Source organism: Pipistrellus kuhlii, unplaced genomic scaffold, assembly GCF_014108245.1.
Source record: "Pipistrellus kuhlii isolate mPipKuh1 unplaced genomic scaffold, mPipKuh1.p scaffold_m20_p_6, whole genome shotgun sequence".
Taxonomy (NCBI): domain Eukaryota; kingdom Metazoa; phylum Chordata; class Mammalia; order Chiroptera; family Vespertilionidae; genus Pipistrellus; species Pipistrellus kuhlii.
This window is the reverse complement of record NW_023425562.1, coordinates 47,429,670-47,454,034: the sequence shown is the minus strand read 5'-3', so window position 1 is coordinate 47,454,034 and position 24,365 is coordinate 47,429,670. Positions and strand designations below refer to the sequence as shown.

The window sequence follows — 24,365 nt, the reverse complement described above, 5'->3', positions numbered from 1 at the left end:
CCCAAAGCCAATATGGCAAGAAGTTCAGGAGAGAAAGAAAGCATGACCAACTTGGAAAAGATCAACGTGCTTTGTTGTAAAAGGCTCTTGAAAACCAATTTCTCATCTCCAGCTTCTTTCATTGGTGCTTATTGACCAGTATTAAGAGGGCCAAGCCAAGGGTAAAGCTGGAGTGGAAGAAGCCACAAGCTAACCACAAAGAGCAGGATAAATACGTGTGCATGGCTGGCATGGCTCAGTGGTTGAGCGTCAACCTATGAACCAGGAGGTCACATGCTGAGGTTGTGGGCTCAATCCCTAGTGGGGGGCATGCAGGAGGCAGTTGACCAATAATTCTCTCTCTCTCAACAATGTTTCTATCTCTCTTTCTCCTTCTCCCTTCCTCTTTGAAATCAATAAAAATGTATATATATATATATATATATATATATATATATATATATATATATTTTTTTTTTTTTTTTTTTTTTTTAAAGAAACATGTGGCTTGCCTCTGAGCACACAACAGCCTGGCTGAAAATGGATTAATTCTTGTTTCCAATGGTTATTTAAACAGGAAACATATGAATATGCTAAAACAAACTGAAGGTCAAAGTATTAGGCTTCCTTTTCACCTTCAGAGACAGCCTGGTTCTTGGGTTCCTTCAAAAGAGGGGTCTGTGCATTTATAATGGACAAGGTGTATAATGCCTTCAGCTTCTTGGCTTCTCAGGACTGTGAGGTGGCCCAGAGCCAAGGTCTGGCCACAGGGATGAGTCAGAAATGTGGGGGATACAGAGTTAAGACAGGGAGAATGCTCCAGGCTGGTGAACACAGAGCCCCACCTTGTTGGCCACCTTCTGTGTGCTGGGACTGTTGGCTGTGGACAGGGGAGGGGGAGCCAGAACTTCACTAGGCACTGCACATCTTTTGCAGAGAAGCAAATTATATAGTGAGCATGAAAGGCAGATGAGAGATTCTGGAAAATTCCAAGGAGGTAAATATATTTTTATTGATCTCAGAGAGGAAGGGGGAGGGAGAGGGAGATAGAAACATCAAGGATGAAAGAGAATAATTGATTGGCTTCCTCCTGCGTTCTCCTCATTGGGGATGGAGCCCACAACTCAGGTATGTGCTCTTGACCAGAATAACCTGAGATCCTTCAGTCAGAAGGCCCATGCTCTACCTAACCAGCTAGGGCCCAAGGAGGTTTTTACTTACTCACAAGGCAGGTTGGGCCAGCTGGTTAGGATTTCCTTGCTGGGGAGCTGGGGGGAGTGATTCCTGGGGGGTCTAGGTCAGTGCCTCTGTGGTGAGAGAGAAGTTTCTAAATGTCTGCCTTCCTGAAACTACTCTCCCTGCAACTCAGAAGCACCCAGCTGGTGTGTATCCTCCAGAATAGCAAATCCAGTGTTTGTCTCCCATTCTCTGATATATTTATAAAGTAATGGATGGTCCATTAGCTAAGTTCAGGCCTCTGTCTCTCTACAGCCCCCTCTTCACTGGCACCCCTCAGCAGGAGGTTGTTGACACGGGCTGCAGCCTTCCAGCCTCAATTCCCCTCCCTTCGCCACCTCCCCCACTCTTCTCCCTCTCCCGCTCCTCCCCAGGTTATTTGGGAGATTAGAGTTCATTAATTAAATCCTGTGCTTAGATCGAACTGTAACATTATTCCAATCACATTTATCTTGCAGGCGGCGGCGGAGGAGATGGCAGCCTCGCTGGAAACGCGCGGGGGAGCTTGAGCCCGCAGCCAGACGCACAGCGCTGCGCACTCCCTCTCAGCGGCACACGCAGACCCTCCATCTTCCTGCTCAGCTTCCCCGCCTGCTCACCACAGCCTTGAGGGTCCCACTTCTCTCTGGGGTCCCGGCCCACCCCCATACCTCCCCTCCTGCCTCTGTGGCTCCCTGACCCGGTCCCCTCCCCCCCAAACCCCGCCACACACGCTAACACGCGCGCGAGAACACACACGCCAGACACGCCAGCGAGCTGCTGGCTGCTCAATGGACCGATTTCCCCGCTGTTCCTGATCCCAGCCCAGCCCAGCCCGGGATGAGAAATTGCAAAATGGCCCGGGTCGCCAGTGTGCTGGGGCTGGTCATGCTCAGTGTTGCCCTGCTGATTTTATCGCTCATCAGCTACGTGTCCCTGAAAAAGGAGAACATCTTCACCACTTCCAAGTACGCCAGCCCGGGGGCGCCCCGAATGTACATGCTCCACGCGGGATTCCGGTGAGTGAGGGCCTCTGAGCGCCCTCGGGCATCTGGTATATGGGCGAGGAGGAAGGGGAGGGCCATGAGGTGGGGGTTTGGGGTTCTCTGAGATACCTTGGGCAAGACAAACTTCGTGGTCCTTCCACTCCTCTCTCCGATTCTGCCTCCTCCCTTTTGTTTGTTTTTTAACCCAAAGCCCCTAAACTCTGTTGTACTAATCGATATGATTGCATTTCTCCTATTCTTCCTTGGCATCGCTTCCCCCATTTCCAAAATGAGGGTAGAGTTTGAGGAGAATGATGGTGGAGAGAGAAGCACTGTGTGGTGTGTGTGTTTGGGGGCAGGGCGGGGAGTGAATCGGGAGATGGACGTGGGTGAGGTGAGTGCCTTCCCTGGGCCCTGTCCACAGACTCCTAGGCTGGGCTCTGGACAGTCCAGAGGCGATGTAATGGCGCAGGCGCCGCACTCCGCTTGTCACCTCCTCCACTCCCATCCCTCGCCGCCCATATAACATCAAATGTGGTTGTGCAGGTCTGTTCTTCCCAAGCCCCTGGGGTATTTTACCTTGATCCTTTAACCCAGGCTGCCATCCTTCCCCCTGGCTCCCCCTCCCCCCCCCCACCTCCACCTTCCCCTTCTGCAATTTCCCCACCCTCCTAAGGGCCTCCTACCCTCGCCCCAGGTCTAAGCCACAGCCTGATGCCAAGCTGGACTGGGCAGGGGCAGGCTCCAGGCGCAGCTTGACACAACTCATCGGGACCCCCTGACCCTACCTTTGACCCCTAGAAGTTCTCATAGCAAGGCCTCCTGTTGGGTGGCTGGCAAATACAAGCTGCCACTCTGTGGTCCATGTAAGGGCCTTAGAAATGCAAACCCTAGAGAAGCCCAGCCGAGCCGGTAGCTTCTGGGGTCCCCAGTCAGAGACTGGGAGTGAAGTCAAACCGAAACTCGGGAAGGAAGAGGTTAAGGCAGCAGCCACCCCCAGCCTTCCCCTGGGTCTAGGGAGTCCTCAGCCCTTTCCCCAAAAATCAATTCGCTGGGGCAGCCACCAGCGCGGCGCTGTCCGCGGTGCTGACTCCTGGTCCTCACCACAGCAGCCTGCGCCCGCGCCCCTGCCAGCCCCTGCTCTCCTCTCCGCAAGACGGCCATTTTATGGTCTCTCCCGAACCCACAGGGACGGACAATGGAGACGGATTTCCCTAGTTCTTCTTCTTCCTCCCGAGTGTGTGAGGGGAGCAGACAGTGAACCACATGAGAGGGGGCCCTGTGGTGGGATGGAGCCCGTGTGCGCGCCTGCCCGCCGCCCCCAGCCGGCAGGCGGGGCGTTAATGGCTCCCTCAGCTTCCCCAGCTGAGGCCAGCGTGTCTATCTGTACTCATACTCCTCTCCAGGTCACAATTTGCGCTGAAGTTTCTAAATCCGTCATTTGTGCCCATTACGAATTCTCTGGCCCACGAACTTCAAGACAAACCTTCTAAGTGGACATTTAATCGGACAGCGTTTTTACATCAAAGGTAGGCTAGGGGGAAAAGGTCCAAAAGGTATTTTTGAATTCTGGAGCTCAAAAAACAAAACAAAATAATCAAACAAAAAAATTCTGTCCCCCATCCAGAGATGTATTTGTATTGCCTTCTTGGCCTGAGTGTACAAAGAATGATTGGGAACCCTTTTTTATGTATGCAGTGCCCTCTTATAAAAAGAAAACATCAGGAAGGCCAATTTAAATGGGAGAAAAAAGGTATTTCTAATATCCTCCATAACTGGGGCTTAGTTGAGCACTATGATTTATAGTTAACATGCATGGCTGCCAAAGCCATCTATTTTTTAAGTTAATTGTAAATGTGTTTTCATTTCCCCCAATGGGGGGAAAAAAAAAAAACATGTTTAAATAAAATAGTATTGTCTCAATGAAATAATAAAAAAAATACTATAATTCATACTTGTCAGATTACTAGTGAAAATCTTGGCCCCAATATATGCAGGTGCTTAAGAATGGTTTTGTCTGCTTGTTTTCATTAAACTTTGACGGCTTCTACAATAATATATTAAAATATTTTAATAAAAGCTACCCAACATCATTCTTATGCATTGTCTTGCAGCAGTCTCCTTTATACAGTAGATGAAGGAGCTGATGTGGTATAGGGCTAGCAGTTAAGGTTTTGGTTTTGGGTTGTTTTTGTTTTGGAGGTGGGGAGGAAGGCTTAGATTTATTCAAATTTATTTATTCTCCTTAGTGACTCTAGTCTACTTTTAGCAACCCCAGATAAATCATTACTCCTCCCTTCTTGGTGGAAGTATTATGCTGCTAAATGGGGTATAGGCCATCTACTGTATTCATTAAGGGTGGGAACACTTATTTTAAATTCTTATTTTACCAGTCTATTTAGGGGAATGTGTTTTGGTCAGAGCACTTCTATTTATTGCCTCTCTCTTTTTTAATTTAATGACAGACTTAAAGCAAATTTAATAGATATCCAATTTTCTTTAAAAGTTGACATACTTTTTATGGCATAATTATGTGATCATGATTAAAACTTTTAAAACACTAATAAGAAATTAATCTATGATAATAATTGATTAATTCTAAAACCGAAGAATTGCCTTTTTTTAACCATTGGGTTTTTAATACAATATTAATTTTATGAAAACTTTAATGGGTAGAACACATTATTCCTTTTCCCAAAACATATTTTTAATTCAATAAAAATATTCTTCACACACTAGGCCATGTGACCCAAATGACCAGACAGAACAATATTTCTTTCTCAAAACTTCCCTCCTTTCAATCCATGCATTAGGTAATCTTTAATTAATTTTTCCAGCATCATTTTAAACTTACTTTTACCTTTGTAACAACTGGTACTAGTAAAGAGCAATATTGATAACTTTGGAAGTTTTGTATTAAAGCTTTAAGTTTATGTTGCTCTGTACTTTGACAAATGAAGTAATTTTAAAAATAAAATTTAGGTAAAGCAATGATATGCAAAGCATTTAGTTTCAATCCTGCTATTTTTTTAATGCAAAAGACAAAGAAAATTCAATGTGATTTCTTAGAATTGTAGAATCTTATAGCAAAGTAACATGTTACTCAGCTCTCTTAAATATTTTAAATAGATGGGACTTTAAGAGATGCTTAATTTTACTAAAAGCTCAATATGAAAGCAACCTGAAATTAGTACTAAGTATCACCTTCACCTTGTTTATTCTCTGAATTCTTAGAATATACACACTTTTCCAGGATTTGCAATGGTCTCTTCTTCTGAGGATTAGGTATCTCCAATTAAATTGTGTTTTTATATAATCAAATAGAAAAATATTCCTGTTTCATTATTCAAAGGACCTTAATGAGATTATCATCTCATTTCTATTAAATATTCAACTACACCCACTTCCATCACCATTTTCATCTTTTAATAATAGATAGTATTATACTGACTCATATCCAGTTGGCTCTTATTTGTACACCAGTGATATTTTATATTCCTTGAACACTGCAGTCCAACAGCAAACAAATAGTCCCTAATTACAAACTCTAAGTCACCAATGTGTGTGCATTAATGTGAGCTCCTTGGGGCCTGTGTCAATTGTCTCCCTATCTTTCTGACATAGTTTAACCTGTGCCTTCCCCTTAGTCAAATATACTCTTCATGTAGATCAGAAAACCAAAGACTGGCAGCGAAAACTGTAAGTTACAACACTTACAAGCCTCTAAGGATTACATTCACAAGTTGACTGAGAGATTAACATGTCTGTAGATTCTGAAACAGTCTCCCCTCAAAGACCACAATTATTATGAATGTATAATCTTTCTTGGATTCAATGTGCCTATGATTCTTGTCTGAATGAAAAGGCAGCATAAGACATAAGATGCAAAAATCAATTTTGAATGGGATGTATTTAATGGATTTCTTTTTATTTTAGGCAAGAAATTCTTCAGCATGTCGATGTAATAAAAAATTTTTCTTTGACCAAGAATAGTGTTCGGATCGGACAACTGATGCACTATGATTATTCCAACCATAAATATGTTTTCTCTATTAGCAATAACTTCCGATCACTGCTTCCAGATGTGTCACCCATTGTGAATAAGCATTATAATGTCTGTGCTGTGGTTGGAAATAGTGGGATCCTGACAGGGAGCCGGTGTGGACAAGAAATAGATAAGTCAGATTTTGTTTTTCGTTGCAATTTCGCCCCTACGGAGGCATTCCAAAGAGATGTTGGAAGGAAAACCAACCTTACCACCTTCAATCCCAGCATCCTGGAAAAATATTACAACAATCTTTTGACCATTCAGGACCGTAACAACTTTTTCCTCAGTTTAAAAAAGCTTGATGGGGCAATTCTTTGGATCCCTGCATTTTTCTTCCACACTTCAGCAACTGTTACCAGGACATTAGTTGACTTTTTTGTTGAACACAGAGGTCAGTTAAAAGTCCAATTGGCTTGGCCTGGGAATATAATGCAACATGTCAACAGGTGTGTATATTTTATTGCCTTTAACTCATACCTCACCAGATGGCAAATCAATATTGTAATCTCTTGGGGGTGGAAACTACTGGATTAGTTCATTGTTGTGGTTAGATTAGTACTTTAGGGCAAACTTCTGTGTTTTGTAATGAATGAATGAACCCTTCTAGGTAAGAAGTTCAATCTCCTACCCCTATTTGGTCACCAGTGCCAAATTGGGGGAGGGAGTTTGGTGGTTCATCATCCTACTGTCTCTATTCTTTGTCCTCTACCTTAGTGGTAAGCCCCCCAATCAGTCATCAGAGATCAAGAATTTTCTTTAAATTAGTAGCTATGACCTAATAATGCCAACTGCAAAATTAGACAAATCAAGTATTTTTTTAAGATGCAGTTGACTTAAAATACTCTTTTTTATTTATATTTGGATGTTTTATAGATGTCCAAAATAGATAAACACATAAATAAATCATAAATTGCATAATCTGTCTTTGTAATTTGGGATTTGAATGACAAAATATGTGAGTAGTATTTTATGAGCTCCTTGTTCCCTTGTAATTTGACCAGAAATGCAATATTTTCATCTAGTCTGATGACTCTTAACTCTGGCTGTACATTGGAATCATTTGGATAAATTTTTTAAGATACTGTTACCTAAGCTCTACTTTAAGAGATTCTATTGTAATTGGTCTTGTGGAGAAGGGTAGGGGCAGGTACTTGGTATGTCTTAATAACTCCCCAGATGATTCTAACATGCAGTCAGAATTGGAAACCACTAATCCAGGGGTGTTTTATAAACCAGTATTATTTGTAGTATTTTTTTTAAATCATCTGAGGAAATTGACTCAACTCTAATTTACCCATATGCAAGTAGCTAAATATTGTCCAGATATTACTACAAGTTAGTGGGCTCTTGGAGGCCTGGTGAAAACAGGGAATTTCAAAGACTTTTATCTTAGTAGATTTTTCCCATCCAGTAGTCCTCTAAAGTTTTCCAAATTTAAGATCTGTTTAGCTCATCTCTCATAGAAGAAAGAATCATTGTCTAGTAAACTGGAATGTATCTAACAGGTAGAGTGACACCATCATTTAAAGTCCAAACTAGAACCTTTTGTTTGAGAGAAAGAGAACATTACAAGGACTGTTCCAATTTTCCAGGCTGTATGGTTTTGAAGCCCACACAAGAGGTAATGCAGCCCAACTCCTAAGTTTAAAGATGAATTAACCAAGTTACCAAGAGCATGAGTTATTTGCCCAATGTAACTGTCCAAAAGGGGGCAGAACCAGAATGAGAAGCTGGTGTCTCCCGTGATCTTTGACCTCATCATTTTGCTTCTCTCTTGGCTCTATTTAAATTCAACAGTACCAAAAGAATTGTCACTAGTCATTCTAACTCCTATAAGTTAGAATATTAAAACCAAGATTGAATATTTATATTTCAACTGGTATGGTAAAGGATTAACTTTAAAGCGTGAAGAAGGAGCTGTATATGCTCAAAAACTTCAGGAAACTGGCCTTTGTGGCCTTCCCTGCCCCACCTTTCAGAAGATCCAGAGAATTAGCCATAGTGTCCCACAGCCACTCGGCCTTAAACCAGACACACCGACTCAATGAAAACTTGAACAAAACACATTCCATAGAAACTGATTCATGAACAGTTTAATTCTGCTACACAGCCAATGATATAAACACACACACACACACACACACACACACACACACACACCACAGCAGTCTCAAATATTTGACATTGTAGGAAGAAAGGCTACAGAATACTATCTAAATATGGAAGAAATAAAAACCATAATTTAGCTTTTTTTAAGTTCAGAAACTATTCATATACTTTTTTTTTTAGGTCCTGACATGCTAAAGAAGGCCTTGGGAAGCTCTAGTTAAAAAACAAAAAAGAAGGGAATATGATTTTTTTTTACAAGAGAATATTAAAAAATAAGGTCCCGCAATCTTTCCAAACCCTATAAGAAAGATTTAACTTTTGGAAAAGGAAGTGACATAAGGGATCCCTTTAGAGTAATTAACCCCTTCACACTCCCTTGTGATTGAGAAGCATAGTCACTCTCACCGGTGGGCCTCTGTGGTGTCACCACTCAGTCGAAGCCACCATTCTCTAGCCCTAGAGTCTAGGCCAACCCAGAGGCAGGGTGGGCTTCTAATATGTGCAGCCTTGTGATTCATACAGAAGCCCGTTTTAAGGCAGGCCTAGCACTTGGTTTAATAATCTGCTACTGAACTCTTGAAATTCTCGATACATTTTGAAATGAGGACCTACATTTTCATTTTGCTCCTGGTCTCACAAATTATGTAGCTAGTCCTGCCCAGAGGTGTTTTATAGTCTAAAAGACAGATTCAAAGCAAGTAGTATCCAAGTTGCTTGGATAAGTTGACCTCCCAGCCCAGTCAAATGACCTCTGACTGAAACTTTCAACACTGGCCACTGAATCCACCTGTACTTATTGTTCCACAGGTACTGGAAAAACAAACATTTGTCGCCCAAACGGCTGAGCACTGGTATTCTTATGTACACCCTAGCATCAGCAATATGTGAAGAGATCCACTTGTATGGATTTTGGCCTTTTGGATTTGACCCCAACACAAAGGAAGATCTTCCATACCATTACTATGACAAAAAAGGAACTAAATTTACCACCAAGTGGCAGGAGTCCCACCAGCTGCCTGCTGAGTTTCAGCTGCTGTACCGAATGCATGGGGAAGGGCTCACCAAGCTGACTCTGTCACACTGTGCCTAAGAACTCTGAACAGAAAGTGCCAAATGGTGGTTTAAAAAGTGCCCCGAATAAAATTGAATAGTCATCAGAATAGAACCCTAGAGAATTTCTTATAAAGAGTGTCTGCCATTTAAAAGAAAGATGTCTCCTTTCCCTCTGTTGCACTGCTCTCTTAAGGGTCTTAGCAGGACAGATGCATTGAAGCCACATGATTAAAACTTGATTGATAAATGGAATGTTGCATTTGGAACCATGCTGCTAACAAATGGCTTGACATATTTTCATGTTTGTATTTTAATAATAAACTGCCTCCCATTTTTATGAGGACTGGAGCTGGAGTTTCTGCAGCTTTGCTCAAGATATAGTGCTCATAATGAGAGGCCTCTAGTCAACTTGGGCAGGATTTCATTTTTTCCTGTGTGGGATTGGACTCTTCAAAATGGAAACATAAAAAGTTGTTATGCATATATCATCTCTCCATCTCTATCCCCCTCTTTCCTTCTCTCCCTCTATCTCTGTCTCTCCTTTTCCCCACTGCCATGGAGTGTAATAATTTGCTAGGAATCATAGTGAATTCGTTTTGCTTGCATATGTTGCATCTGTATTGGATGTGTTCAAAGCTCTGGGTAACTTTGATGTTTCATGACAAACTGAGCAAATCATGATGGATCTTGTTACGATTACTTTGATAAGAAATGCCTCTTATTAAGTACTCACTATCCAGATGGTCTTTCTACAGCAGAGTGGTCCCTCTGTGGTGAGTGACATATAATGCAGTGCATCTTTTACAATCACAGAGAAAGCCTATGTCTTGGGTGGCGTGGCCACTTGTCATGAGTGCTATTATGTCAAATCACTCTGTTGCCATATCTGCAAGGGCATTCCAGCCTGGGTTTAGTGCCTCTCACAATCCCAATTCAAGCACTGGGCTGGGAATACTCTCAGAATATAGAAGCAATGAGTCAACTTAAGAGCCTGGGGCATAGAGAAAGAAGAATGCTTAGAAGTTGTCATGGACTCCATTTACCTTAAACCGTTGTAACCATGTTGCCCATTCAGAGCCTGTGAGAACCAGCAAGAGTCGAGCAGAGTAGAAGCCTCCAGGTTGGCTAGGTCTCCATATGAATAGTGCTCAGGTGAGGTCAACTTCACCATCATTGTGTCCACCAGCACTGCCCTAGACCCATTTTCTCTCTTCAAGACAATTCTAGACACTGAATATTTCCCCTTACCACTGAAATCAGATTTATACATCTACAAATTAAGTATTTCAAAATGAAAAGCCATTGTGCAGTGGCAAAATCTGGTACTAAATAACTCTTGGAATTTGAGATGTGCAGACTTGCCATGAAATTAGTGGGCGATTCTCTTTTTCATTATTTCAGCCTTAGAAGTAAAAATCACATCACTTCCATCCCTGGCTTTTCACTGGGCAGCATTTTGTTCTTCCAATTCAGCCCAAAGTCTGGCCAAGTCAATGTTAAATTTTAATAAGAATTTCTTTCTTCTTTCCAAATGCCAGTCAAGCATACTGTATTTATAATACATTTTGGTGGGGTAGCTTGTTCTTTTCCAGAAATCTCATTTAGATTTCTTGCAATGTTACAAATACTGTTGAAAAGAATTGCTATAGTTCAATAATCGATCAGCTCACTCCTCCCACCCCTTTGGGAAAATATGATCATGCCTAAAATTAAACCAAATACAATCCGGAAAAACATAGTCCTTGTGCTCGTGGTCTACCTGGTTCTGAATGGGAGATATCTTATTCCAAATTTTTTAAAAAGTTAATCAGAGAAGCCTACATAGATCCAGATATTAACTAATGAAAGAAAAACCATACAGGTTCAAATATGTTGCCAATTGTGACATCTTACAACTCTGATTGATGGTAATCATCCAAATAGATGGGGAGAAATAGGAATAGATATTTCAAAATGGAAAACACTAGAACAGATTGATATTTGAAATAATTATAAATTTCTAAATTCAGTGGTATAATTTGATGCCTAGCAAAACCATGCTTGTTCCCTGTCACTCTAAAGAGAATGTTACTACAGTTCTCATGCTAGGCTCTGTCAGGATCACTGTGAGATTGATAACTGACAAAATGTTTAGTTGGCTCTTAATAAGCACTTAGTTCATTAGGTTACAGCTAAGTGATATTAATGCCAATATTGTACAGGCCAGATTTTGACTCTAGAGTTTTAATCCCAATGTGCCCATTAAATTTTACTGAATACAAATACATAGACACTTTGAACCAGACAGGTTAAAAAAGCAAAGAACCAGAATCTCTAAAACCAGTTAAGTGATCTATGGTGGAACATTTAAATTAGATCTCATCATAAAACCAAGTGTTTGTTGGATTTTTTTTAAATCTCATTTCACTCTTGGCTCATCTTAATCTAGAGTGGGAGAACTTTTCCATCTCCCAACATCATTTCATCTCTCACTTTCACAAGAACTCAAAATATTAAAGAAATAAATTTGTGCCTCAGAACTAGGAAAACTTAGAGACCAGGCTTATATCCTGTTTCTAGACAGGACTTCCTGATCCAAAAAGATCACTCTTCTCTTTTCTTTAAAAATCTCTGAAGAAAATCCTAAGCCCTCCCACAGTGATTAACCACCATTCTTATAATTTATAAATTTTATATACTGCCTACCTTCCTCCTATTGCAAAAATTAGATGCAATATATAGGTAAAGCATTTATCCTAGTTTTCAGCATGTAGTAAGCACTCAATATATGTCAGTTTTTATGGTTATTTTTATTGTTAGCTATACCCTTGACCGAGGCAACCCTGCTAGTGGTTCTCAAACCTGTGGGTCGTGGCATTAGAAAGGTTGAGAACCACTGCTAGCTTATAATATAAAATCTCTTTTTGTTTTTAAAGACTGTTTCAAAGATTAAACCTGTACAACTACTGCCATGACCAAAAGAGTTGGTGAATCCCATAAGTGCTGATATGAAAGGCAGCTGTGCTCTTAACCAGAACTCCCTGTGTGGTCAAGAGCAGTGAACTGGAAAGGCAGGCCCTGTAGCTGGATCAGTTCGGTCCCCCCTCATGATTCAGCTACAGCCACAAACCTCTGGCTTTTTCATTGCCCTTGCTTTATTGGTTCTAGGTTAAATACATCCTTTTGACAGAACCTTTCTTCGTTATGATATTCACAGCAGAGTCCACTCTCAACAACTGGAATAAATTTCACCATAAAACCCCCAATACGTGATATCAATACAAATGACCAATTCAGTTGTAGAGATAAGAAAGACCTATGGACATTTAGCAACCTGCTTAACGCTAGTCCTTCAAGTTTTCATGGTGGTTCTGAATATCATGTGCAGACATGAAGTTCCAAGGGAGACAGAGTTAAAATGTTATATCAAGAATGCCTCCCACACCCAGAAAGTCTTTTTCCTATCTGATAATTAAACATCTATGGCTCCTCTTCTTTTGCTTCTGTGTCTTAAATGTACTTAACCTTTGTAAAAGTACTTGTGTTTAGTAGTGTCATGTGCTTAGAAGTGCTGACTGTGACCACTGTGCCATCTATCTATGACTTTGGTATCAGGCTACCATGGGGCTACCAGCCAAAATGTGTAAAGGGAGAGGCTGCCTCTGCCTCCTTGTGCCTGAGCCTCCAGTTATCCATGAATGTGAATGCCAGGACTAACCTATTTGGTGGGGAAGCCAAGGAATGGAAGAGCGTTTCTTCTGACTTTGGGCAAGGTACTAATTATTAAACACTCTTACACAGCAAAGAGATGCTGACCCAAGGCCTAAGGAATCAGGGACAGACTTGTAGAACCCTAGGACACTGAAATTGGAAGAGCCTTTGAGCATCTTTAGTCCTCATTCTTGACATTGCAAATAAGAAATGGAGGATGGGAGAAGCTAAGTGATTTTCCCAATATTGCATAGATAATCAGAGAAGCAATTATACCTCCTCATCTAATATTTCTTGGCCTTATCAGCATCCAATGAAGATAGGCTCAAAGTCAAAGTGATTTTGGTCTGGGGTTCACAAGGCACAGAAAATAAGTTACAAAAGCTGTAAAGGAGGAAAAGATACCCCAAATTATTTATTTCTTAGATGCAAAACAATAAAGGAGATTCTTAGCTATAAAAAGTTTACTGATAATAACATATATTATGCCTGAAATGAGAGGAAACCTTGGTAAATTATGATTCTGATAAATCACAATTCAATTATTCATGGGTCACAGTTGACAGCTGGAATCATCAATAATCTATTCATCTTAATAAAATCTTGTCTTAGTGATATGTATGCATAATTTGAAAGTTGAATACTGAGAATGGTTATGTACTTCTCCATATGTATATTTTCAGCTGAGACTCCTTGAGGTAAGAAATACCTTTGTCAATGCCTTCCACATTCTGAGCAATTTCAACAGCAGACTTTGTATTACTACATTTAGTTCAATATGCTAAGATGTGCAAATAATAATGAATAATTTGGGTTGGGTCTTCATGTGCAAAATGACAGACTGAGCAATTTTCTGTATAGTAAAAGATCTCTAAATCTTTTTTCCCCTAATTGTGTGAATGTGCCAGATAAACATATCTGTTTGGACTCTACTTCTTCCTGAATGTGCAGAACTGTTTTTATTTCAAAGAGAGTTGGGGCTATGAGTTTGTGGCTGGAAAACCCCGATGGAGTATCTGAGCCCCCAGGGGCCACCTGATTGACCTGTCTTGAATCTGTGGCCCAATTAATCAAGGCCACAGGTCAGTGGACACCTAGGACCAAAATGACTAAATATGCCTCTTTCACACTCTGCTTAACCACAGCAAATTTTCCAACATTGTTATTGTATTATGCAGTATTTCTTAAAATGTTTTTTATTGTAATGAATTATTGAAGATATATGTGTTTGAATAGATGTTTTAATCCATAGTGATGCTCATTCTCTTGTTGATTACAGTGGAATCACAGTAAAGAGCCTGTCATAGAATAACTGACTGCAATTTAAGACCACAATGCGTTATAGGGTTAGGACCTGGATTATGCTGCTGATCTACCAGCAAACAAAGTTGTATGACATGAGAAGCTCTTTAAATGTATGGCTCTTGCTCCACACACTTTTGACTCTATGTCCTGGGATAAACCTAGCTTACAAATCCCAGGTGATTCTGGGGTGGCCATCATTTGGGAATGAACGATATATAGCAAAGTCATATATATCATTATCACCAAAGTATAATAGATGAAAGCTTACCACTCTTTATGCAAGTAGCAGATCTGCTCCTTGAAGTTATCAGGATACATGGCAACACAGACATAGTCTTACTGACTCAATCATTCAACTGGTAAATTTGTCAGAATGGATGCAAGACTAAAGATAGAGTGGAGAGCCATAGCTTTACTATACTTTACCCCTATTCCAGCTCTTTATATTTCAAACTAAGAAATGGATCTCAGGTAACTTATCTCTACAAATAGATAGAGAAGCAAGGAAGTTAAATTAATCATTTAGATTCTACTTGGATATCATTCCCAGAGCTTAAAATGTCCCTAAAGGGGTCTGATTTCTGAACCTCCATGTAATACCCCAAATACAAATGTTCCCATGTTAAAATGAAACCAATTTTTTTAAAAATCAAGGAGCTAAAATTCTTAAGACCAACTGGGTATATGTGAGGAGGTCAGGTGGCACTGGGATGCCCCATCATAAAGAAGTTTTGGCCTTCCATCGCTGTGCACATGCAGAGCCTTTAATCGTCAGAGATAGTAAAAGGCTCCTTTAAATTCCTTTCTGTGAGACTGACAGTTTTAAGCTCTTTGATGTGCTGCTAAATGTTCAACAATTGGCTCTAGAGAATGATGAAGTCCTGATTTGTAGCACTTGCCAATTTCTATGGTATAAATACTCTCACCATAGCCAATTTCAAGCTACTAAGTTGATGTCAACCAGCTAAAATGTTTTAAAGAGCCCATCAATTTCTGAGAGAGTGAGTACCAAATAGGAGAGATCAGTGATTTTGGAAGAATTCCCAAGTACACTTTCTTCCCAGGGAAGCATTTCTACTTTGATTCTACTAATTTTTAGTATACTGTTGGGTCCCAAAGCTAAGGACCCTAAAGTGTTCAAAATATTCCCTAGCCATGTGACTCTTATGAACCTCTTAACATACTCCTCAGTACCTTAGGAGATTACTAGCCATGGCTTGTCTCATTTCTAAGAGTGAGTTTCCAGGTAAACATTTGTTTTTAACTGCCAATTGAAACAATATTTGGCTGATCTTATTTCATAGCCTATAGTCCATCACCTATTTCTCTACTTCTCTAATTTTCCCTGGGCACTTGCTTTTCTTTTCTTTACTGAAAAATGGTGCCCATGTATATTCTTTTTTTTATTATTTTTTAATTTTTTTATTAATTAAGGTATTACATGTGTTTTCATCCTTCTGACACAACACAAAATTTATAGACATCAAGAGGAAATTAGTGTGTAAAGGAGCAGAGGGAGAATAAGACATCCCATATGTTTACTTGGCCACACCATACCTACAGCGGTTCTGTAGTTCAAATGTTTCTACCCCATCAAGAGATTTTCAGGATGCCTCGTTCCTAGGGTTTGAGTATGCACTCAGCTGAGCTTTACCAGTATTTGCCCTCAGAAAAGTTCCAAATGGAAAAGAAACACCACTAAATAGAATACCACGGGCAAACTTTCAGAGGAAGGTGTCGTGCAATGCCTTGCATTTAGCTAAGCTAGTGGAAGGCTGAATCCTGAAAATAAAAACTGCCAACAAACATTTGGCCACTGCAGTTCTTTCGATGTTGAGCAGTGAACATTCCTTCTTAACACTGCTTGTAAGTGAAAGCCTTTCCTTACTTAGGAATCAGACACCCTGGTGAGCAACAAAACAAGCTTTGTTTGCAAATTAGAGGTTTTTCTGGTAGAAATCATTCTTAAATGGGTTTATTTAGATCCTTTGGAAGGCAGTGCTAGAAAAAAAAATGTTCTTGATTCCTCATACACAATAAGTGGCCATTGTTTTTTATCCTGTGTGTAGTAAATCAAAATTAGATCATAGAGGACCAAATCTACTTCCCTCGCTATAGTATATATCCTATAGGTTTAGTAAGACATTGCTAGACTATAAATGTTTGAAACTCAACTTGAACATTTCCTATATTATGTTTAAAAGGCCAGGGCACACCTCTGGTTCTTATTCTCCTTAAGTCATCTAAATGCGTTTGTTTCTCTGCACTGGATAAGTTACATTTGGTTTTAAAGGAGTCAGGTACATGTTCAGATGTTATTCTGTATTTACAAAAATTGCATATATACAGCCTGGGAACAGAATACACCTCCATACTCTGGCTCTTTTCTGGACACCAAAGATGTAAGTCCATAAACATAAGCAGAAGGGACTTGCTAGCAGGCCCCATTCTATATATTATAAACATGTTCACAGCAAATCCAGTCTTGGGGGTCCAGCCACTCTCACAACATTGTTAGGTAGGAAGGTGGGGAAGGAAAATTGGTAGATAATGGGAGAAAGGTTTAGTCAATGTGCATAAATGGCATAAAGTCATTGGCATACTTGCAAAAAGGAAGGGGAAGTTTCTCCTCGAAATCTGGAATCTAGACCATTTTTGCAAGACTTAAAATAATTGGTCTCCATGTCAGAAATGCTCTTTAACCACATTTTAAGATATAGATCTGAGCCCTTCCTATTCGGAGAAGCAGCCTGAGAGCCAAGAGCCTGAGAGGGGTTTATTGATGGGTTTAGATCCAATCATCAAGCACTGACCAATTAGCACTGAAATTATCCCAGGACACAGAACAAAAATACTGCACTTACACAGGACACAGCAGCACTTCACAGATCTAGACATTATCTCAGGTCTGGATTCTAAACCAACATTATCAATGTGGAGGTGCGAAAACTGAGGTTCCAAAAGTAGGAAGTATCTTACTTCCCAGCCAGTTATCTGGAATTGGAGTCTGGGCACTTCAAACACTAGCTGTGCTACACCACAACGTGCAGCCTCCATTATTTAGATGGAAAGCTGACAATCCACTGCGAAAGCATAAATCAGAAGTGAAGACAAAAGAATGTTTGTGACATATTCTCTCACTTAACCTCCTTGGTTTCACCATTTCATCTTAGCATCATTTTAAATAATGTCATATCAATGTAGAAATAAGAACAAAGCTCTCTATAATGATGAAACCAAAAGGTGCAATAGCAGGAGAACAGTGAATGTAAGTTATTAAAGAAATGTGCGAGAAGCATGTGACAGGGAAAAATAAATGCTTCTTATATTGTTAGACCATCAAGCCCTCCCTCCCACGTACTTGATGCATTTGTTTTGGAAATTGCTATTTTATGCCGAGTGACTGGCACTATAGACTTCACTTCCTCTCAGCCCCCTCAGAAGAAGCCTTGGCGCTTAGGAATCAGACTCATGTCTCTCGCAAACACGCTACCAGACTGACAGAGCCATGGAGACCTGAAAGAATGGACTGAGGATCATGTAAATATCTTCTGCCTTCTTGGTGAACAAGGACGCTCATCTTTCTTTTGTAGAGGTAATCGCGTGTGCATTGTGACTGTAATTTGTGAAGAAATGCAATGATTTGCTTCGATAGCTCTCTACGTGTACCTGTTACGTGTGAATGTGCCTGCCTTGTTGCCTCATGTGCCAAACACAGTACAGAATGCGTTGTTTTTAAATAAACTGGTTTATTGTGCATTGGAGAACTGCTGGTTGTTTCTGTCTCATTAGGAAGACCCACACGCACACACTAGCACGCTCCATCCAGTGAAAAGATGAAGCGCAGCCTCCTTTTCTTCCCTGTCCGTGTTTTGAAGAATTCTCCTTGGAGATTTGTGAGACTCCAGAAAGGCTGGACTTGACTGCCTACAGAAATGAACTAATAGCAAAAACTAAAAATGCTTTCTACACACAATTTTTCCAGAGGTACTTCAAATGCAAATCATGCAGCAGGCCTTAATGTTATTAATAATAATATGTTCAGTCAAACCTCATTTCTCAAACGTCTCCCATCTCCAACAATTCAGTTCTTGGCCAAGTTGTTCACAGAAAAAAATGTCTCCATTGTGGAACCAAATTTCAGTTTTTGAACTGACAACCCTTTCATGCTGATACCTCAGCATGACAAAAAGCATCTCTCAGGCGACAAAGGAGAGAAGGCTTTTATTGCTGGGGAAATAAATGATTAGCACAATTTTAAAACTTAAAGAGGCCATCAAGAGTGGTAATGTTGCTTAGGGTGTGAAAGAAGCAATGGTCACAGGCAATTGAAGAGGTAGGAAAACCTGTTGATTTGGATAAAGAAAAAGCAGTAAGCCAGTGCAGCATTTGGGAGGCAGTGGTAAGTGAACAAGCAAAGATGCTGCATGCTGGCCTGAAGACACCCCAGGAATGAGTGCTGAACATGATTCCTTTAAAGCGGTAGGGAGTGGTTCAATAAATTTTTAAAAATAAGTTCTTATCTATAGATTAAACAGTACATTAAACATGTACTATATATAAGAAAGGTTAAAGCAAGAAATCATTTGGTGGTCTAGAATGGATGAATTCAGTTTACATTATTTCTAATTGAAAAAGATGATTCAGTTTTTGAACAAATCACTTCTCAAACAACCTTCTGGAATGAATTAGGTTTGAGAATTAAGGTTCCACTGTACTCTTGAATGATACACAGTTGCATACATCATTGCATTGCATCAATAACTGGGTAAGGGAGAGACGTTGAGGGATTCAATGCATGCTGCACTGTGAGTTAAAGGGAGAATGCTGCATGACTCTGGGTCCAGTGCTCCCTGCACCTTTACCCCATGCCAGTCCCTCTTTGGGCCACCCCTTCATAGAGCCTTCCCTGAATATCCCCATTAGCCTTCTTCTCCATACCATGTGTTATTTTTCTTGATAGTATTTTCTTTCCTTACTTAAAATGATAGTCTTTATCTACTCATGGATATTAAAAGCTCTACCTTCTACAAAGCAGGTAACTGCCTGTCTTAGTCACACCATATCCCCAATGCCTATAACAGTGCTGGGAACTTGGTAGGCTCTCAAATGATATTTGTTGAATGTATGGACAGACAGATTGACAGACACACCATAGAGTCTATGCACCACTTCAACTCTCGTTATCACCCTTCCCATCTTTGTCCCTATGCCGCAGACACCAAAGTCCTCACTCTGCTCTGACCATGATCAACACTCACTAAGTACTTGAAGACTCAATGAATTAATGAACAGTCCTAGGAATTGTTTTTCTCAATATCCATATTCCAGCATTAAGATGTCCCAGCATATTAATGCACAAAGTTTACCCTGTTCTTGAGGCTGGCTGATAATAATTTCAAGCAAAGGAAAACTTGTGTAGGATTAAAAAAAAAAAAAAAAAAAAAAAAAAAAAAGCTACAACAGCATGATTGGAAGACCCCACCTTCAGTAAGCAGGTTTGCATCAGAGAGTGCTTCCTACAATGCTCTTTAATTCAAACGTAAGACCCTTCTTTTACACTATGCACAACACAGGGCAGGATATGAACAGGGTAAAAATTTAGCAAAATCATCATGGCTATCCTGAAAAAAGTTAAAAGACTTATTGGAGAAACAGTTCAACATATTACTAGGGAATACCTTTTATCCTGGGCAACTTAGGGAATGTTGGGATGCAGGTAGGAACACTGAGAAAGAGTGAGGCAGAGAGAGAAAAGGATGACTCCATTAATTTCGAGTGAAGACAACAAAATGATAGAGGCTAAACATAATACAATACTTACGACTTGTGTTTTTCTAAAACTACTTGCCAAGCTGATTATTGCTCCCACCTCTCAGAGAAATAGTAAGTTGTTCTAAAACAAAACATTTCACAAAACATAAAAATGACAACAAATTTATTGCAGGCTCTCTTTGCCTGAGTCCAATTAATACAAATTAAATTTTAAAAGTAAATTTTATTTCCCTAAGAAAATATATTAGGCCCTGGCCAGATATCTCAGTTGGTTAGAGTGTCATCCCGATGCGCCAAGATTGTGGGATCAATCCCCAGTCAGGACACATACAAAAAGCAACCAATGAATGCATAAGTAAGTGGAACAACAAATCCATGTCTCTCTCTCTAACTTTCTCTATCTCTCTTTTTCTCTTTCTCCCTCTCTCCAATAAATTAAAAAGAAAGTGCATTTCCAGAGCTTGATCAAGGCAGAGATTAAAGAAACCCCACTCATAAAGGACCAAACTGACTCAAGGTTCCAAGGCCAGTAAGGATATAGACTTTCTATGTTAGTGTAAGCAAGAGCATGGGCACCTTCTCCAGTGAGCATTCTCTAGGGTCCAAAGGCCTAGGGAGAGACAGAAGGTGAGCTAATGTCATCCTCAACAACTGAGGCATGCCCCAACCTCAGTGAGCTATTCTTAGTAAGTCAGCTCCACTAAAAGGCTGCTCTGAATACTATCTCATACCAGTTGGAATGTCATAGTGGCCAGGAATTTAGAGGATCAGAGATTCAGTGAATTCAATGCTTTCATTTCTAAATAAAGAGACCAAGGCTCAGGAAAGAAAGTGACTTGTCCAAATGTACTTCCCTAACAAGCAATAATTTAAGTACTTTACAATAAACTAGAGGCCTAGTGCATGAAGTTCATGCATTGGGGGGGGGGGGGGAGGCGGGAGAGGGTGTCTCTGCACCCTCTACAATCTGGTACCCCTGCAGGTTTAAACCTGATCCTGCAGGGCTCCTAACCGCTCACCTGCCTGCCTGCCTGATCGCCCCTAACCACCTCTGCCTGCTGGCCTGATTGGCCCCTAACTGCCCCCTGCTGCTGGCCTGATTGCCCCTAACTGCCCTCTGCTGCTGGCCTGATTGCCCCTAAACCCCTCTGCCTCAGCTCTTGCCACCATGGCTTTGTCCAAAAGGATGTCCAGAAGATGTCCAGTCAAATTAGCATACCCTTTTACTGATATAGATTTTTCTGGGAAGCAAAAGGAAAAAGTTATTTTTATATCAACTAACAAGTTTTAATTCTAAATGAAAATATTTGAAAGAACAGCCTGCTCATTTTCAGTTTAACTCTTTTTTCTTATTATTGCAAATATATTCTTTTAAAAAATATTAGAAAACAGAGAAAAGCAAAATAAAATATCAAAAACCTTAATCTGTTTTTCTGAGTGTATGCTTGTCCTACACCATAAATACTATTGTTTTCTGCTTTTTCCCAAGTTAAAAGTATATTAAGAGCATCCCTCCATGTTATCAAACATTATTTAATGATAAGCTCATAGTATGAAAGCACTATAACTTATTTAACCCATTATTTTTGTATTTTCAAATTTAGATTTAGATTCTTTGCCATTTTTCATTGTGCTTTGGTCAACATCTTTGTAACTGAATGTCTGTACCTCCATGATTATGTCCCTGTATAAAGCCCTTAAAGTGGACTTTCAAAAGATATGAAATATTTTTATAAAATAAGCCTTTTTCAAAGCTAATCAGAAATGTTCAAGTGGAAGTTCAATGACCAAATTTCTAAATCTTTATTTCCCTAGAAAACTTAAAAGGCTTTCAAAAAGACAAAAGGTTAGGAGGAAAGCATGAATCATCATTGAGAATGACTTCCTCAACAGGGAAATCATGTATTTTTATGTGCTACACTAAAGTAAATAAATAAGCCATTGTTGTGAGCTACTTAAATTCAGTTACTATTATCTCTTATTTAGGAGCTGAGAGAATTTCACACATTAAGAGAGAAAACCCATCCAATTACATCCTCGTTGCTAATCAAATATAAAGCACCCAGGACCATCTGGGAGAGACGGGACCTTCAATACAATGATAGATAGCTCTTTTTCTTATTCTGAGGGTATGCTTATTGCTTACTCAATCCTACCAACCTAATAATGTTTCCAATTCACATTAAGTCTAAGAAGTCAAAATGAGAAGGTTGAACTAAACAATCTACCTTGAGGCTATACAAATCCTATAGATCAGTTGTTTTTGTTGCACTTCTTTTAATCAATATCTCTGCTTCTATTGGAGAGCTGTAACTTTAAGCAAATTCAAAATATAGACATACAGATTTTCAAAGCAAATATATTAACGGTGGCCAAAGAAATCACTTCATAATTCCTTATTCCCTATCATTACCGTATTTTCCGGTGTATAAGAAGACCCCCTAATTTTACAGTTAAAACATAGGTTTAGACCTATATTTGCTGTATAAGACTACCCCCCACTTCCGAGGCAACACCAGTTCTTTTTTTAATAGACCGCCTCTCTGACTCTGGCCAATCTGAGCAGGCTTTTTACTAGAACAAGGTGTAGCTTCGGGTACAGAACATGTATAATTTGCATGCATAAAAAGCTAATAGAAGATGATCTCATCACTTTGGGCTTTATATCTCGGATCACAACTGCTCAACCCTGCTGTTGTAGCATAAGAGCAGCAGAGATGATTCATAAATGATTAAGTACAACTGTGTTCCAATAAAACTTTATTTACAAAAATGGGCAGCATCATTTGGCCTTTTGGGCTATAGTTTGCCAACCTTTGCTTTAAGGAACATGCTCCTTACTGTATGTAAAAGATTTCATGTGACAGCCTTTATTGTACTAGTTTATTAAGACTGTCACGATAAAAAAAAAAAAAAAGAGGAAAAAAAAGAAAAGAAAAAAACTGTCACAATAAATTACCACAGACTTGATGGCTTAAAGCAACAGAAATTTTATTCTGTCAAAGGTCTGGAGGCCAGAAGTCTGAAATGAAGGTTATCAGCAAGGTTGATTCTGATTCCCTCTGGAAGTCCCAAGGGAGAATTGGTTGATGTCTCTCACCTTGCTTCTGGTAGGTGCCAGAAACCCTTGGCATTCCTGGGCCTATAGCTGTATGACTCTACTCTGCCTCCACCTCCCATGGCCTTCACTGTTTGTCTGTATGTTTCCCCTTCTCTCATAAGGACTGACATTAGATTTGGGGCCTGCCCCAATAGAAGACGATCTCATCTCAAAATCCTTACCTTAATTATGTCTGCATAGACGCTTATTAAAAATGAGGTCATGTTTTAGGTGTACATATATTTTGGGGCCACAATTCAACCCACTACATCCATTTACAATATTACCGCATCTGCCAAGTAATTCAAAGACCCATCAGCCCATAGAAGACAGTTCAGGGATGCATAGATGCAGATGTGCTCTGGATGTCATTATTCCCCCTTGAAAGGTAATAAATCCAAACCTTTTGAGACAGCATGGAGGGACCTGAAGAGTATTATGCTAAGTGAAATAAGCCAGTCAGAGAAAGACAAGTATCACATGATCTCACTTATATGTCTATTCTAATGAACAAAATATACTGATGAACAAAACAGGTCCAGAGACTATGAAACATGCAACAGGCTGACATATTTCAGAGGGAAAGGGGGGCAGAGGTGGGAAGAGATTAACCAAAGAACTTATATGCATGCAGTATCTGCATAGCCCATGGACAAACAATAGTATGGGGAAGGCCATTTCCTCTTCCTGGAAATTCCAGAGACCAGGAAGTGATCCACTGGGAGGGGGTAGGAGCAGTGTGGAGGGGGGTCAATGGGGGGAAAAGGGGGAGACATCTGTAATACTTTCAACAATAAAGATTTTTTTAAAAGAAACAGACATAACAAGTCAATACTGCAAAAGCCCAAAGCATTATTGGGTGATGGAAAGATGTGATCAAATTACGTTTTTCTATAGACTGTAAATGGATACACTTCCAAAAGTAGATTCAGAAACAAATCAACTATCACTTCCAAAGTTAACAAATTCTAAAAATGTTCCTGTTGTACTAGAATTATTTTCCTACACCAAGGAGATGCTCAATGCTGGGATATTGATCTTGTGTAAGTGGGTTTTCTGGCTGGGGTGCATGCATCACATTGAAAGAAAACAAAATGTAGGTCGA

At 40.0% G+C, this 24,365-nt stretch overlaps 1 protein-coding gene and 2 long non-coding RNA genes across 3 annotated transcripts in view; 2 read left to right on the top strand and 1 right to left on the bottom strand.

Moving 5' to 3' along the window:
- The window catches only part of LOC123651489, a 158,337-nt gene that overhangs the window by 120,187 nt on the left and 13,785 nt on the right, over nucleotides 1–24,365 (top strand). The gene's annotated exons all lie outside the window — the stretch shown is intronic.
- ST8SIA3 (ST8 alpha-N-acetyl-neuraminide alpha-2,8-sialyltransferase 3) lies at nucleotides 1,196–18,149 on the top strand. Its single transcript, XM_036418328.2, has 4 exons — nucleotides 1,196–2,213; nucleotides 3,587–3,709; nucleotides 6,117–6,674; nucleotides 9,145–18,149. The coding sequence occupies exons 1-4, from the start codon at nucleotides 2,035–2,037 to the stop codon at nucleotides 9,425–9,427; spliced, it is 1,143 nt and encodes a 380-aa protein (XP_036274221.1). The 5' UTR covers nucleotides 1,196–2,034; the 3' UTR covers nucleotides 9,428–18,149.
- Nucleotides 6,449–24,365, bottom strand: part of LOC123651488 — a 50,976-nt gene continuing 33,059 nt past the window's right edge. The window contains exon 3 of the long non-coding RNA XR_006740247.1: nucleotides 6,449–6,646. This is a non-coding gene — a long non-coding RNA (uncharacterized LOC123651488). The remainder of the gene's footprint in view (nucleotides 6,647–24,365) is intronic.